Genomic DNA, 17680 nt, shown 5'->3' on the forward strand with positions numbered 1-17680 from the left:
ATTAATGTCTGGTAATCGTGACAGCCAACTGTTGTTTGTACTAAAATATATGCGACTTTAACTTTCAGTTTGATCGGATTGCTGAAATTTTTTCTTTACAACATAACACATGTTGGAAGTCAGGCGTCCTTTTCAGGGGTTTGTGGGATTTCAACAGTAGACGCTGTCCTAAACGAGGTGTTGATGAAGTTGAAGGTTAAACCACTAAAGACTGGGTGTTAGTTATTCAAATGGTTCAATAGGAGAGGTGTAGCAATAGTTTTCTGCTCTGTGGTAAGTCCGTTCTCTGTGATGCTGCAGGCGAAATTTGTTCTGTGAAAATAATGGACGCAAAGGAAATGACTCCATTTGGACATATAATTGAACTATCAAGCAGTGATACCTTTAAAGGCACATCGTGACTGTGTCTAAGGTCTCACTTTCCCCAAGAAAGTGAGAACGTGCAATTTCAACGAATCTGAAACGGGATAGAAACTTTCCTGGAATCTTTGCTACCTTGACATGCATAATGAAGAATGAAACTTGCTTATGTAGAACACACTAGGAAGGGGAGGTATCTGATTGCAAGGTCCAAGAAAGAAATTCTCATCATTTTCTTTTTCACTAACTGCATGATTGCCTCTTAAAGGGACAACTTGAAAGACTTGAAAGACTTACCTTTGTGACGCTCAAAGGTTTTTTGTTTTATTTTATTTTAGTGTATTTCTTTCATTTTCGCTTGCATAATTTCTGGGTGGGATGCTTTGGAACTGCATGAAGGTTGGAGCTGCATTGGTTTGCTGTTCGAAATTTGAAATACAGGGTGTTAGGATTTTAAGAGATTAGAAAATGTAGAGACATCAAGTAGATGAACGACACGAAAGACACTTTCATAAAAACGCGTCATGTCAGCCAGGAAGTAGTGGAGCGATGACAGATTACCGCCATTGTTTCTAAAGCAGTCTGTTATTTTTAGACTGATATGGTAATACTTTTTACTGACTTGTTGACAATCCTGTCATCTGTTGATGAATAAATGTATTTCTCAGGTGAGGTATATACAAAATACTACAGTTGGAGGTTAAGATATTAGGTTAAGATATCTCTTGTAATATCTTTTATGGCCAGACTGATTTGCATATATTTGCACACAGAAAGTAATAATGGTCTGATGGACTCGTGGTTTAAAGGGAAGAAGGGCTTTAATGGTCACGCAGTTGATTAGCCTTGGCTATATGTAAATTTTAGCTTTGTGTTCACTTTGCTAAAATTCACCACTCACATTTTAAAGCCTTACTTCCTTGAAAGATCTGTTATCAATTGCCTGTAAGTGATAACTGAAATGCTAAGCTAATGTTAGCTTCTAATATATTGCCCAGATATTGGAAGCAAATATTAGCTCAGGATATAGAGAGGGTTGTCTGCCAGTCAGAAGGCTGGTGGCCCAATCTGTCCAGTCTGCATGTCAAAGTATCCTTGGGCAAGATACTGAACCCAAAGGTGCCCATGATGCTTCCATCGGGGTGTGAGTAAGAAGGTAATTGTTAAACAAGATACTAATGCAAAGAAAAGAAAAAAATGTTTGTATGAATGCATATGTCAAAAGTACTTTGAGTCCTCAGTTAGGTAGCAGAAAAGCTCTAAATAAGTACCAGTACATTTACCAATTACCTATTGAGTGCTGGCAGCAAAGTTAAATATGGGCAAACCGCAAGACCTGTGGCTCAGTGTCTTTTGGACACAGTTTGGCCATCATGCATGGCACCAAACACAGCATATGAGCATAAACACATTATACCGATACTGTGGGGGAGGGGTGGTGATTTGGGCTTGTTTTGCAGCCACAGGATACAGGTACCTTACAGTCATCAATTGAAGTATGAACTCATCTGTATATCAAAGTTTTCCAATGTCAAATGCAAAGCCATGTTTCTAGCTAAAGCTTAGCATGCATTATGACCATCAGCCCAGCAAGTCTCCAACAGAATGGCTAAAAAAGAAAAGAATCAAGGTGTTGCAATGACCCGGTCAAAGTCCAGACCTCAACCTGATCTAAATGCTGTGGTGGAATTTTGACTGCCATGCATAAAAAATGGCAGTAAACCTCACTGAACTGAAACAATCCTGAGAAGAAGAGTTGGCCACGATTCCTCCGCAATGATTTGAGAGATTGATGAAGTCATAGTGAAAACAATTAGTTCAAGTTATTGCTGCCAAAGGTGATTAGTATACTTTTTCACACTGCCGTTGGCTTAGTTTTTATTGAATAAGTAATATCATGTTTTTAAATGTTATGTGTTGTTGCTCATCTGAGGTCATCTAATTTTAAGATTTGTCATAGACCAGATCATTTTTTATTTTATTTTACTGTGCTGTGATATGCTAAACTTTAGTTTTGATGAAGGGTGTTATTACTCATTCACGTAACTATACAAAGGCCTAGGCTTGACATCAACATTCAACAGTCTCTTTAAAATAGTTTCACATTAGGGTAAAGTAGCTAGAAGTACCGATAGTAAAATGATTTCATATGAAGCTGTAATGCTATGAGAATTGATTTTACATACATATATACAGATAGTCTGTATATGTTTAAAAAAAAATGTGTATAACAGCTGTAATGAGAGAGAGAGACCCAACTATTTCTATGTGATAAGGACCTAGTCTACATGTTATTTTTTTCCCTTCTTTTCATAAAAAACATTACAATGGGGCTTTTTTTTTTTTCCAAATTCTGAGAGCACCTTCTGCATCTATTGCTCACTTGCACAGTAACATGAATATGTAGCTGGCAGCTTGCCAGAACAGTAGGGTTTCCTGTCACCATGGTGGTTTGCTCACATTAAAGGTCTGAGAGTGTTTTTATTCTGGTCAGCGGTGTGTAGGTGTTTTCTGTGGGGTTCTCCCCCACAGCAGAGATGACAACCAGAAAACACTACAGAATGAGAAGTCACTGCACAGCAAAAAGAAAAAGAAAGCGGTTAAGAGAGACAGATCAAGAAATACCTAATACAATTACTGTAATGAGCAAAGCATATTTACAGTAACTTTAAAGTTTAGTTTGATTGAAACTGTCTCATTGCCATGGAGAGACAGCGATCAAGTAAGAGAATTATATTGGGGTTTGGTGTTCTTTTAAGTACAGTACTGGGGTAAAAACATTTGCCAATTCTGGGCATTCACGACAGTTAAATATCAATTTCAGTAGCAAAAACAGCAGTGGTCTTGGATGTCAGACGCTTCCCAAAGTAGGTTCTAAACACTGGGTTTTAATTTGGAACTCTATTTTAGTACAACTTAATGCGTAATAAATCTAGACCATGCTTTTTTTGCAAAGACGGGCAATAACAAGTCAAGGCCTGCAGTGTTTCTTAGTAGTTTTTTAAAATTTGGGCTTGTAAAAATACGTTAAATAACCAGAACATCAGGATAATGAGTCACATCCATTTTGGAAAGATTTCACATGATTCTGTGAGTCAGTCGAACCAACCTGCAAATGAAAAGAAATGGACTTACCTAAACCTAATCATACCAAAACACAAAAATTGCAATAAAAACGACTTGCTTTATCCGAACAAAGCTGTGAAAGCAAGCACAAATATACGTACCTTACATTTATAAGTGATGCTTCTGTGATTCACAGTGTTACTCACCTCTTCCCATTAAACACTGTGAGCTCTTGACAGTAACACAGCAACAAAGAACTCCATAATAGGAGAATGTGTTGTGAGACTCTGTAATTTTGTAATATTGTAACATTGTGATCTAAGCACACTTTTTTCACTGGTGACTTAGTGACTTAATTTTCTTTACTTTCTTGGAAAGAGTGTACTGCTGTCAAATGAATGGCAGTAAGCAGGATGTTGCACTGTGTTGCCATCTATGACAAACAAACTTGGTAACTACATCATCATGACCTCTAGTTGCTGGTGCATATCAAAAAAGGTTGTGTCAGGATTTTCACTTGGCTATTTGGCCGATATTTTTGGCTATAATTCTATTGCTATTTTAACAGGAAAAAAGTTGCTAATAGTCACATAATAAAAATAGTAAGATTAAAAAAGAAGGAAAGGATTTAAAAGGCCCAGTCTTTTTGTTTGAGTTCAGCATGCCTGGGTTGTCTGTCTGGTATCTAGACTCACATTGGCAGTTAGGATAAGGGGTCACACAAAGCTGATTACTAGCTCCCTAAGTTAACTCTGGTTTTTACATTAAACCGCATCTAACCAATTATGGATGAGTGTCCTGGATGATTTTAAAAAGAAAGGTAAAACTATATTAGAGGTTAAGCACATAATAAAGAATGAAAGTGACACAGGTGCTGCAGACAAAGTAACAGTGTGAGATTTGTTTAGTGTTAAAAGCCCATATGACTGTCTGTGTGCTTCAAACATTTTGTCTACTAAGACTGGAAAACTGTTACTATATATTTATTGACTTATCAGTATCACTTAAAGATAATCTCATTATTATAACTATTTTATTAAATTAATGTTTGAAAGACATTTTTAGTTTTTATTCTTTCATTTGGAGCCCAGCTGTGCTTGATTATCCGAGAGACAGTGAAGAGTAAACATAAAAACAGAATTCCAGTGTAAGCTTACTCTATGTGAAAATTGAATACAAATAGGTGTTTTGTTTTAGAATTATATATTTATTTACATAGAACATTTTAATTGTAAAATTGTTTGCAACCAATTTGCACAAGGATCTATATTTAATCAATAATTTATATTTAATACTGATGCTCATGAGGGAAATACAAAGACTAGATCTTTTGCCTTTGACTTAATTTTTTCTAATTCTCTATTTTTAACATGGTTTGATTTATGCTATTTGTATATCTACAGCACTTTGTGAATCCTAGTTTTATCTATTTTTTTTTTTATAAATAAAGGTGGGGTATGGCAATAAAAATCTATACCCCTATACTAGCTGTGCACAGAGGTCTCAGGGATCATTCAGTAATGGCGATACTGTTTTCAAGAGAACAGATTGGTCAGTAGGGCATGATTTTATACCTGTTCATCTTTATTTATTGCTCTTTTTTTAAACATTAATGCTCATTCAAAGCCTGGATAAAGGGGCCAGTTGCATCAGGAAAGTCACCTGATAGAAAACCTGTGCTAAATCAGATTACTAGCGAGTGAATATGGGTGTACACAATTTAGGAATTTAAACATTAAAATACATTCCCACAAAAAACTTTTTAGACTTCTGGGACTGTGCAAAGTGAATTTTCAGTAAGACACAGTGAATGGAAGTCACTTTTGAGTAAAAATAAACCTGTAAAACAGGTCAAATGTCTCCAAACAGATAACACTGTTCCAAAACTAGACAATGATCTCAGTTTTTTAAATTATTTTGATTAAATGGATTCAATTCTTATCAGATTAACTTGAAGAGAGAAGAATGCATTTGTATTTCTAGATCACTGGCCAAGAGCGTTGAGGCACAGCGTGCTAAGAAAACAGTGCAAATACACAAACGCAAGCAAATTTGCCCTGCAGCTACATGACTCAGGCGTTAAAAGCTAAATAAATACCTGTCTGAAATTCGGCAGCACTCCTGTTTATAGTTGTCTCATTATTATCTGAAGTTATGTTCTGACCAGTTTCATGTGACCTTTTTGGTGTTTGTCAAATCTGGCAATTGCATTGTGTGTATTGATGCGTTATCACAGAAAGCCCAATCGATCACTGGATTTCAAAAGCAGTCACACACAAATTTGCTATCCTGGCATGAATGCACTTGAAAACATGAGATGTATAGAAACAATAGCTTTAATGTGCTACATCATGTAAATATAAAAGTATCATCAAAATAGTCTCTCACATATAAATTCTTAACATATCATAACTTGTTTGCAAAAATAAACTACATAAACAAACATACTGTACAGTTAAAGCACTAAAAACAAAGAAAAGTATATTACTCAATAGTAAAAGTTTTAAAGAATGGTTCCTAGTTACCTTTAGGCAAAAGCATACAGATATTGCTGCTTTATTATTACAGTGCCACAATACAAAAGTATTAAAAAGCTGGAAAATTGTGCCCCTTTGTTTGCACATAGTTTTTTTTTGTTTTTTGTTTTTTTTGTATTGCTGAATGAGGTACCGATGTTTCAGTTAAGATTTGGATGAAGCGCTTTTTCTTTTTCTTTTTTTTTTTTTGCAGTAACATCTGGAGTGAAACTTTTGTGTAAGAGACATGTAAAACGTTTGAATCCAACAAAAAGCTGTAAGAAAGATGAAACCTCTTTGTTTCCAGAGGAACCTGTTTAAATAACTGTTTACACTGAATCTTGTCTTTTGTTTCTTTTGGCTACATTATGGTTTGATCAGGACGGTGTGTCTTTGATATCCAAGTTGGCAAGTAATCATCGAAAAGGTGAATAATGCTTTGACTGAATCTCTTTAGAATGGAAAAATGAGTTAAATAACCATGTGAAAATATTGCTACATATTCATGTTTTTTGATTGTAATTTTGGCAAATGCTTATTCCCAGCAGTTTCAGGACACATCAAGTTTCCCTTTATCATAAATAAATAAGACAATCGCAGACAATATTAGGAGCTGGTTTGTGCTATCACTGCGTCCTGCCTTTGATTGACAAAGTAAAATAACGCACACAGTACAATATAACAAGTGAAGGCTCATCCACAGGTTCGTGCCACGTTGTTGTTCCTGAGTCCATTTGCGGTCTTACCAAGAGCTCAAAATCTCTTTGGAAACGTCAACACACAGACGCAAACACGCAAAAATAATACTACTAGAAAAAAACAAACTAAGAGACAACTAAATAAATAACGCTGATGGCATTTAAAAAAGGAATAAGTTAAAGCACAAAAAAACAATCGTCTACCTGAGTAAAAGGGTTTTTAAATACTTCACAGCTTAACAACACCTCCCATGTTTATCTTTTTTAACTGAGGTTTGGGAGAAAGTACAATCACTGAATACTATCACCCAGTCTTTGGAATGCTCTTCTTTTGGTGTTGTGCTCATTGGATTGGCTAAGTTAATATTCCTTGTTATGCCTCGTATGGCACAATAGGAGATTTCATTTGGTGACACTCATATTCTTGGTAGATTATATGCTGTATGTTCAACTTTATATTCCTTTTCACTGTCCTTCTGTTTTCACAGATGGCCGTTTGTGGAGATGAACAACGCTGGCCCTCTCCTGGTAGGCGAGAGGGGGATTGTGGTGTGGTGCCGATTGGGTCATGGGTGTCAGTGGTGCATTAATAGCTGCAGTCAGAGCTTTTAGCAGCATGGTGGCTTCCTTCTGGTCTTCTTTTCCTTCACCTTCTAAGGTACGAGCCAGCCAGTGCTCGACGGCTTCCCCAACCTGAGACGCTGATGCTGCTTCTGTGAGCGCGTCTGCCTCTTGGCTGGCATCAAACCGCTCCACCATCTCTTTCATGTGCACATTGGCAGGCATGCTGGAGTTAGCTGGGCAGGTGCTGCGCTGGTGGATGCAGAGAGAGAAATGGTGGAAAAAGGCCTGGGCGCAGAGCTGGCAGCGGTAGGGACGGTCGCGGCTGCTGTGGAGACGGCGGTGCAGCTTGAGGTGGATGTACTGCGTGAACTTGGTGTTGCACAGCTTGCACTGGTAAGGCTTTTCCCCAGAGTGTAGTCGTAGATGCGTCTTCAAGTTGCTGGTGCTGCTGAAGCGCTTGTGGCACACCTGAAACACATGGTGTGAAAGGTCAGCACTTCTGTGAGTAACGTACACATGACTGATTCTAAAGTGAACCACCTAGTTGTGTTTAGGTTCAACTTTGATAAATGATGTCATATTATGGTATCGGGATTGATCATGTTATTCCAGTTCTCTGGGTAAAACTAGCTCCATCCAACAAACTTCACACCCACAGTGTCACATAAGCAAACAAAAGCATAAAGATGCTGTCGCATGACAAACTGGGTTGTGGCTCGGTGAAAATCAAATAGACACTGCATTACCAGAAAGGTATGTGAGTCAGAAAGCGGTTACCTGTTTTGTGTACACACTGAGTTTCTCTGTGTCTCTCATACTCTCGGTTTTACATCAACATTTCTTAAGTGAAGACTCGGGTTTAAACAATAAACAGTAACATTTTCTGAGTAAAGAGCTTGCATATGAAGCACGTAAAAAGGAAGATAAAAAAACACACAAAGGTTAGGATTATCAACATACCTGACATTCATGTGGTTTCTCTCCCGTGTGGACCAGGTGATGTTTCTGTAGGTGGGCAAGCTGAGTGAAACTCTTTTTACATAGGTTACACTGGAATGGTCTCTCGCCACTGTGCACTCGGAGGTGAACCTAGAGACAAATGATAGAAATTATACAAAGAGAAGTCATGAGTATTGAGGAACAACAGTAATAAGTGTAAAGTTTAGCTTAAAAAAATAGGAAGTTATTGAAATGAAGTTAATGTTGTTACCTTGAGGTTTGACAGCTGTCCGAAGGTCTTTGAGCAGATATTACATTCATACTTGATCTTTCCATTCTGCTTCTTCAGTGGATAGGGCAGGGATTTGTGACCAGGCCCATTGCGTGGTGCAGTGCTGCTTTTGGTTGTAGCCAGGCTTAGGTTCATAGCCTCCTCACAGCCAGAGGGGGACTGCTCAGGGGACTGATAGTGGCTGTTGGGCTTGGCGGGAGGGGAGAGCTCTGGAGTGGCTGGGGCTCCTCTCGGTGGGGAAATATTTGGTGTTAGCTCTTTCAGACCTCCTTGTGGAGATGGGGTGTAGGAGAGAGACACTGGAAGAAGATTAGGTGCGCCGATAGGGGGATACGGGAGTCCGTCAGCGCCGAGGTAGCCGCTGTATTGGAGCGAGCCTCTCGATGACAGCATCCCATGAAAGGGAGGAGAGTATGGGGGGAGCAGGAGGCGAGGATAATGTGGGTTGTAGGGAGGAAGGAATTGATAAGAAGGCTGGAGAGGTCTGGACTGTAATGGGGGGTAAGATGACACCAGGCCTTCTCTGTGCCCATAGAGCCCGTGGAGGTGAAGAGGAAGATTCCTGTGTGGAGCTGGGAATGTAGAGTAGTGATCTGGCAAGTAAGGATGATTTAGACCCAGACTGGGCTCTCTGTGCTCCAGCTGAGGGGAAGGAATGATGCCCCTTCCTTCTGGATCCTTATCGTCCTGCTCATCTTTTTTGCTGAAGTCAATTATCTGGTCATCAGGTGTGTCAGGTGGAGTGTCTCTCTCCAACATCTCCACATCAATCTTTTCTTCTGCGTCACTGTCCTTCCCTTCTTTTACCCCTTCCTTTGCTGTTTCTTTAAGCCACGTCTGCTGAGGTAAGTGCTGTTTCACATACTCATGCTCTTGGTCTTCATTGTTACTCGTGTATTCTGTCACAGAAAAATAAATACAAGCATTTAGCTTTTTAACAGTGTGTGATGAAATCACCACATCAAACAGAGGGCAAAAACGTAGGCAGTCAGTTTAATATAATGCTCGTTGTGTAAGTCAAACATGTTTTACAGGCATTATGGGACATCCACCCACAGAAGGTGCTTCTTCATATGGTAAATGATAGTAGTTTCGGTTTTGACATGATGTGTAAATCATAGATGACAGGTTTCTGTTCGGCAATCACTGAAGTTCTTTTGGTGTGGGAGAAAGAGTTGGTGGTAAAGTGAGGGGGAGTCTGTATGTGTCATGTATGGGCAGCAAGACTGTGAGTTTCGTTTGTAAAACCTTTTCTGGGTATACAGCAGCTGTCTTACCGTACAGACCACACAAAAAAAGAAAGAATCGTCTCTTCCTTTTTTCCTTTGCTTTCTTTGTTTTGAGATGGCATTTCCACGCATGTTATTTGTCCAAATTAGCCCTTCTCAGCTACTGCAAGATTTCACTATGTGAGTTATACTTAAAGTATGAGTGACTCATACGGCTCCTTTGCATAACTTTATTATCAACAATTTGCCAAAGTGTTTATAGTGTTTTACATCAATAAAACGCAAATTAGAAGGCATCAGCTTATAGAGACAAAAGCTTTTTAGATCAGCTTGTATTGTACTTTAAAAACAAGCTGATTAAAATGGCCTTGAGACATTTTTAGCATTCTTTGCATTTCATTGATGCCAGAAAGCATAGGCAACCAGTTCCAGAAAACTAGCTGTCAAACTTGATTGCATACGTTTAATCAAGTCCCGGAATATCTAGCACGCAACACTTAACAGTTCTGGCCTGTGACTAAAAGGAAGGTAAATGCTTTCAAGATACCTAAGATGATAAAATAAGGCAATAATACCTTGCCTTGCCTTAGCATTAGTCACCAAGAAGAACGGCGACAAGGTTTGTGTATCCAGTTGGAATGAATCACCAGACTTACCCTCGTCTCTTATGGTGATGAGGGAAAGACCTGATGTTCTACTAATAGTTGAAAACCGGTGACTCACTAAGGTACTTTGACCAGCCATTATACACCTGAGATTACTTTTGCTTTCCTTCAATCCTACAATGAATAACAAACATCTCACAAAAGGCGGAGATGTGCTTCGTCTGCGTGTGGCTCATACATTCCCCATGATCTTTTTAAAATTCAGCCCACTATTGTATAAGTCAAACAGGAAGAAAAAGAATCAAATCAGCTAACTTGTTTGTTGGTAAAAGAGATAACGTCAGGCCTTTTTTTAAAGGAATGGAATAACGTGTCTTCATTCACTTTGAAGTGAAAGAATTTCACTGATAAGAGTTATCGCACAGTCTTCGTGACACTTGTTTACTCATTGCACTGATCTAAATCTGTCACTTTATTGGATATTGTGCCTAAATATACCAAAGTCGTTTTCAAGTCATTGTCCTGCGTCGCCGCTACAGCTGGTAATCAACTTCCTTTCACTTCTTTATATGAAACATAGGCCCGCTAAAAAGTTTTTAAAGTAAAGGCCAAATCAAAACACAAATCAGCCACTATACTATACTTTCAACAACGTACATCTCAGGAAGTAATAAGGGACAGTGCGGTTTGCTTCCGGTGGTTCAGCATATTAGTTAAGCTTGTCCACTGTAAGTTCTACAAAGGAAAACTATCAGTGTCCCGTGTAGAAAGATTTTACACTCCTGCTGCACTCACTCTGTTTGATATCGTCTTGCTGGCCGCAGAGCCTCTGGGCGAACTCCTGACTGTACCAGACCAGCAATTCCTGTTTGGGCTCCACAGGGCGGATGGTGTAGAAGTAAATGTCCCGTCCATTCTGGCATGCCACCAGGTTCTGTTCGGCAAGAGAGCGGGCAGGGTTGACGTAGCGCATCCAATTGCTCCTGTGGACATCGTAGCCATCAATGAAGTGTTGGAGCTGTCCACCGCTATAAATCTGTACAAGATGAAGAAGAAGACGAGGTAAAATCACATGTTCACATATGCGATAAGTCTGATTGATATATATATATATATGTATGTGTGTATATATATATATATATAGATTAACACTCTAGTGGTCATCAATTGGGACAGTGCTGGAATGTTGCTTAAATAGTAAAAAAAAAAAAAAAAATCAATAAAAAACATATCAAAAAACTCAAGTACAATTAAAACTTAAAGTAAAAATATTCACCTCTGCCATGGGCAATTAAATATCCTGTATCCTCTTCAGTTATCAGTGACAGTATTTTGCTCCTTTGGTTCGTGCCTTACACCTCTCCTCTGTGTGTGCTGAAAGCTACAGTCTTGAATGTGTTGAGTGCTGAGTGCATGTACTGCTTTTGAGACATAGTGGGCGGGGTCTCTCTCTCTCTGTCTCTCTCCCTCTCTATCGCTTGCCTTGCCACCTCTATCAAGTCCTCTTTTGGTGGTGGTTTCAGTAAATTACATTTGTCGGATAAATTCGTGTTGTAAAGTTAATTACGATCCCGTAATTCAAAAGTAAAGAAGATGACACATCTGCTGCTCTGTGATAATAAACAAGCAAGCGAAATGTAAAAGTGCTGGCAGCCAGCCAAACGCGAGGCATGCCTTTGGCAGCACGTCTGCACATGTCATGCACCTGTGTCATGCGGCCGATAACATAATCACTTCCGTGGAACGGCGACTTTCACTCTTGTGGTTAAGGAACACCCCTTACAGGTTTACAGGAAGTGAAGCCGGAAGGTAAATACGTAGCATGGCAGTAAAAACTCCTTATGGGAATTGACTCAGCACAATGCAAAATTTCCTAAGTGACACAAGCTGAGTCAGGATTACTTTGTGAAAGCAAATCTGAACAATCTAACTTAAAACGAGTGGAAAGATAAGGATTCTGTGAATATGTGCATGTGGATTATGAAAAATAGTCCTATCTTTTGTGCATGTGACACATGTTGCATAGGGCTTCAGTGCCGGTAAGAGTCTCATGACTGTGTAAGCATTCCAATCCACTGTTACGTGCCACCGGCGGTCACAACTTCCTCTAAAATTTTGACCAAAACTTCTGTGCGGCAGTGCAATCTGTGTGAACGCATTTCTTTCCCCTATTGACGTATGGACAAAGACTTGATGTGAAACTTCTCCCTCTGAGCAACCAGTGTTTTCTGTTTTCTTTTTTTTTTTTTTTTCATGAATAACAGACAAAGACCTGTCCATAGTAATTTCTTGTCTCTTCCCAGTCTCGTTTTTTCACATTTAGGCTCGAAACTTTCCCCTTCTTAAGCAGTACCTTGCCAGTGGGTTGGTTTATGCTTAAACGTCAGTGTACGAAAAAGCTTGTAAAGCATGTGGTTTCCCTTACCCTCCAGAAGTATTTCCTGTTGGCCAGCTTGGGTACATTGTCTTTGGTGTAGATTTCTCCTTGCAAAGGGCCAAAACGAGTCCCTTGTGGAATGTACTCTTTGCTGAACACACCTGTCACCTGGAAAACAGGACAAATAAATCATTGGAGTTTTTCATGTACAAACATACTACAACACAAGTCTTTCAAGCACTTATAAAGAAACAGTATTAATTACTTATTTATTCATTGTTTACATGTAAGGGTTAGTGCTTGTTGGCCCGTGTTGCCCGTTTGTTGTCACTCTGTCACGTTAACCCAGACAGCTCCTGGAGCCACAAGGTGACCCACTTTCAACTCTAATGAGTTAAACGAATGAAGGGTATTACACTCTTTCTGACATACTCTACTGATCTCTGACCCACTGTCCTCACAAACACCAGAAAGCGAGAGAGAGGAAAGACAGAAATACAGATGTCTTGTTAACCACCACTAATACAATAATACTAATACTTTTATAGTTTTAAGTCAACAAAATGCCAACAGCAAACAAAGATGGAAGACATATTTTGCTCACTCTTTAAAACCCTTCATCCTGTTACCCATGGTTGCGAAATGCTCCATATATGTGGAAATGAGTCAGGCTTCTGACTCCTTATAGGAGTTTCAAGTCTTAGCGTCTCCTGAATACATACGTCATACACATAATGTACAGTATGTTCCAAGAAGAGCCTGTAGTGTTCTGCAGTAATGGTCGTAATCAGTAACTGAGTCATTTTTAGTCTATTGATGTACCTTTTTATTTTTTTGTTTTTTGCTTTTTAAAATTTAGTTTAAAAAATCTATTGCGAGGCCTTGCTGGATATGGCACAGTGTGATCTGATTTGTTATTTATATTTAATACAAGAGTAAGACTTACAAAACATACTAAAACACGCACACACACACTATCAAGAAGCCGTATCTGCAGAACAGGCAACTTTCATGTTCAGTTCTTAAAAAACCAACGACCCCTAACTGAAACTTTTAGCCTCCACCGCCACCGCCACCCCCATCCTCAACCTTACATAAACACAAACTGTCTTCCTGCCATCTAGAAATTCTAACTCAAGCTGGCCCTCGAGGATTTTCATGGACTTCCATATGAAGGTCAACACATGACAGACAAAAAAAATGCAACAAGCACCTGGGCATTTGTGGCGATTCATCATGCAAATCATGCTTAAGCAGTTAATTAGAAAAACAACAGGTCAGTGGGAGCAGCAGGACCATGTTGGTGCGCGTGTGTGTCAAACAGCCATTGAGGCGAGTGAAGTGATTCCAGGATGTGATGAACCAGTCTGACAGGGACATTGTACTTCACTGCTGTTGCGTGACTAACAAATTGCTGCGGCCGCTGGACTGCCGCTGCTGCTTAACCGCTCCGTTCAACTAGGCAGGGGAAGGGAGGGCAGGGTGTTGAAGAACGGAAGAAAGGAGGGAGAGCGTTCTTAAGTGGAGCCACGCTATCACCCGCACGAGGACCCTCCTTTTCTTCTGCCTTCCTCCAATCCCTTGTCTTTTCTGAATTCTATTGAAATAGCTTGTTAGCCTGATGCCTGGCCGGCTGCCTGTCCCCAACGAAAGTTAATCATCTGGTTTTAACCTAAATCCCCACTGCCCCTTCCCCCCAGAACACCCGCTTCTCCCCATCTCCTTCACTGCCACCCCCACCACCCCGTCCTTACTGGCACTCATTGCTAATGCCCCATCTGCCACGTGCCCCCTTCACCTTACTCCGCCTTTCCTGGCATGCTTTATAAAAGTGAGGTGTTGAAAAAGGGGTCCCGAAAACATGTGAGGAACTCATAAGAATAAGAAGATAGTGGACCTAAGACTGCTCCCTAATCTGGCTCCAAACAAGTGTGACACTTATGTAGATGTGCGTAACAATATGCTTCACATGTTTGAAGGCATATTACACTGTTTTATTTCAGACTACTTTGATTTGACTCATCTAGCGTTAATCACTCGCCCTTGGGAAAAATCCCAACTGATTTTTCGTGATAGCAGTGTGTACACCATCCCACGTGAAGGAGTGGCTGCTTACATGACTATGACAGGAAATGGATTTCCCAACTTTGGTGGCAGAGAATTGAGGAGAAAGACTTGACAACATCTTTAGAAAGGGAAACCAGTCAAAAGACATGCCCTCATACTTCCAGTCATAAGAGTGCGTTCGTTATTGTTTTCATGTCCCATTTCGCAGCTGTCATTGTTTCAGTTGACAGAGCACATTCCCACATACGTGCATACAAGCTTAATTCTCTTTCATTAAATGTTTGTTTTTCTAGTTAGCTAAATGCAACATGTAATAATGCCAACAAGCACTGACAAGCAAACTGCTAAAATCAAGTTTGGTATAGTGTGAGTGTACGAAACGGTGGTAACTGTGTTTTAGTCAGTAAATGAGGGTGGGGGATTTGAATCAGCCATCAATGTGATTTTTATCATGTTAGCTTTCATGCTTTTCTCATCCTGCAGCGGTAAATGCTGCAGAAGGAGGAAGAACAGATTAGAGTGTGAGACCAAGAGAAGAGGAACGATGTCAGGAGAAAAAAGAGGAAGGGGACAGCAAAACCAACCACAAGTATCGCAGTACTGAGCCTTAAGAGCGAGCACAGATGAAGTGAGTGTGACATTGCTTTCTCTTTTAAAATGATGTGTTTCTCAGGTACAAAACAAGTTTCCTCTTAAAGTCACGCTGGGGGCCAGGTCTATAGTTGTTCAGATTAGCTGACATGCCTAGGCAAAGGATTGATCCTACTTCAGTGGTGGCCAACAGTCAGCTGACTGACCGACAATGACTATCAAAGCCATGTTGCCAGACGTTGTGTTTGCGTTGGCTGACTCACCTGAGTGGAGGAGGATTAGGGGGTAAAAATGACAGTTGTAAAGATAAATGAATGAGATCATTTATTGGAAACAGCTGATTCTTGTCATTCTGCTCCAAGTCTATGCACAAATGTGTTTGTGACCTGAGAAAATGAGTGGCGGTGTGCATTATTTGAAATGCGAGACATGTGCAAAACAGAAGTAAGTGAAGGTGGTCAGAAGACCTTGACCTCAAGCTGCCAGTGGCCTGTCTATTGAGACACACTCTCTCACTTACACAAACACACACAGACACAAAACACACGCTCACACCACACTGTGCAGGCTACCCCATACATCAAGAATGCATTAGTCAGCAGAGCTATTGTTCCAAGTAACCCGCTGCAGATGGCCTGACAGAATGTTATGTAACACATAAATAATAATATTGAGTGTAGACACTAAAGATTTAATCTGAAAACTGGTAACAACATCAAAGACAGTGAATTGCTTGAGGGCAAAGTTATAGTAAATTGTTAGATTTTTATAACATGCTTTTTCATGCATTGCATGAGGGGGCTGGTTTGTTTATATATACATGGTGTTCTGGTTGCATTGTATTGCATTTTAAAAGATGTTTCATAATTAGCCACTCTATAATCCAATGGGTAAAAACCTCAAAGGGGATTCAGTCTTACCTCATTGTCTGTGCTATATTCAAAGGTGAGGTTGCGAGGGATGGAGGTCATGGCTTTGGGCAAGTTGAAGCTGGGGTCTGCCACCTGGTCTGGCACAATGTAGGTGCAGTTGAGAGCGAAGTCCACTTCCTTCCACCCGCTCATGTCTCCAGGTGTGCTATCCAGTGTCATTTCCGACAATATACAGTATACTACACTTGATAGATTCAAGCTTTAAGTTTGGTTGAAGTTGCTTTGGTATGGGAGTACTTTGGTTTAGCTGGGGAAGCTAAGTTGCCTTAGGTACAATGGTTAAAGCTCAAGATCTGGAAAGAGAAATGTGGATAGAGAACAAGCTTTTAGTGCTTTAGAAACAGAACTTTGTAGTTCCCCAAAAAATTAAGCAAAACACATCTTATTATGTGAAATCAATTTGTGTAACCTGCTGTTTTAAATTAGGCCTTTTCACTTCTCAGTTATGCAGGAATGCAATTAGATGTTCAGGTATCCAAAACCACATCTGAGACCACCATAGTTTTCTGAGACTCACTACCAGTTGTTAGTCATTCATGATTCAGTCAGCTACTTCCATTCATTGATACTGTTCCTGGCCAACATCTCAACAATCACCTTTCCATTTAACCAGCCAACAGGTCAGCCTGACATCTTATGCTTACTCTTATTCGCATCCATCTTCAAACATTATTCTTACAGGAAACACCCCCCACCAAGAAAAAAGAACAAGCTGTGACTTACTTTTACACATTCATTCAAAGGCTGGATCCTCATTTCTTTGGCTATGTCATCCCCTAACTGTTTCTCCGATCAGCCTTCTCCTCTATGTACTCTCTCCTGCCTCTCAAGTCCTTCTTTACTTCTTCAAAGATTCAAATAGTTCCTTAGGTTATCCACTCGGCTGTGGCCACTCACCAGAAACTCATGTGCCGGGGTTGCGCCAAGCTTTTTTAGCTCCGCGCCCCGGCCAATCACAAGCCACTACGGTCACGTGACTGAGCCATCAGACACCCAACTGTTGGTTTCGGACAACAACATCAGTGACGTTGTACACTTGGATACCAAGTGGCTGTTGTGATGAATGCTTACACATACACACACATTCACACACGTCCACGCACACAGAAAGAAGGCATCTTAATGAATGAATAAAGGAAGAGCAGATGGCTGGCCTGTTGCCACTGAAAAACACACTCGTAGACTTTTGCTTGGTTTGGCACTTAATGAGCAATCTGCTGCCACCGTATCGCCTTGACCTACATCCCACTTTAGAACATCTTCAACTGAGGACCCCCCCCCCTGCATTCAGATCTCAGCCGCACAAACATATATGCAGAAAAACACACGTCAGAAATTAAAGAGCACAACCTGAAACCAGGTTTTGATTTTTATTAAATATGGAAAATTTTTCACAGATACCCAATTCTCATATATGGCATATCAGGTAAATCACTACTTCCTG

At 40.1% G+C, this 17680-nt stretch overlaps 1 protein-coding gene across 2 annotated transcripts; it reads right to left on the reverse strand.

Moving 5' to 3' along the window:
* Positions 1-6157: 6157 nt before the first annotated feature.
* On the reverse strand, positions 6158-17098 carry prdm1b (PR domain containing 1b, with ZNF domain). Of its 2 annotated transcripts, XM_080863636.1 has the most exons (7): positions 16960-17098; positions 16225-16529; positions 12695-12814; positions 11065-11305; positions 8415-9334; positions 8165-8293; positions 6158-7672 (listed from the first exon to the last, which is right to left on the reverse strand). In XM_080863636.1, exons 2-7 carry the CDS (start codon positions 16393-16395, stop codon positions 7106-7108), a joined length of 2148 nt encoding a protein of 715 aa, XP_080719762.1. In that variant the 5' UTR covers positions 16396-16529; positions 16960-17098; the 3' UTR covers positions 6158-7105. The 2 variants fall into 2 exon arrangements, with proteins under 2 accessions (XP_080719762.1, XP_080719763.1); XM_080863637.1 differs by lacking the exons at positions 12695-12814; positions 16225-16529; positions 16960-17098 and adding an exon at positions 11546-11654.
* Between the last annotated feature and the right edge of the window lie 582 nt (positions 17099-17680).

The sequence above is a fragment of the Rhamphochromis sp. 'chilingali' genome (genome assembly GCF_963969265.1).
Source record: "Rhamphochromis sp. 'chilingali' genome assembly, chromosome: 17".
NCBI classification, from domain to species: Eukaryota; Metazoa; Chordata; class Actinopteri; order Cichliformes; family Cichlidae; genus Rhamphochromis; species Rhamphochromis sp. 'chilingali'.

Excerpts from the sequence above, each read along its gene's own strand:
- prdm1b (XM_080863636.1), bottom strand. The coding sequence starts at position 16,395 with ATGACACTGGATAGCACACCTGGAGACATGAGCGGGTGGAAGGAAGTG. Across the intron at positions 12,815-16,224 it reads AATATAGCACAGACAATGAG|GTGACAGGTGTGTTCAGCAA; the intron begins GTAAGACTGAAT and ends CCTGTTTTCCAG. Across the intron at positions 11,306-12,694 it reads ACAGGAAATACTTCTGGAGG|ATTTATAGCGGTGGACAGCT; the intron begins GTAAGGGAAACC and ends CATCTTGTACAG.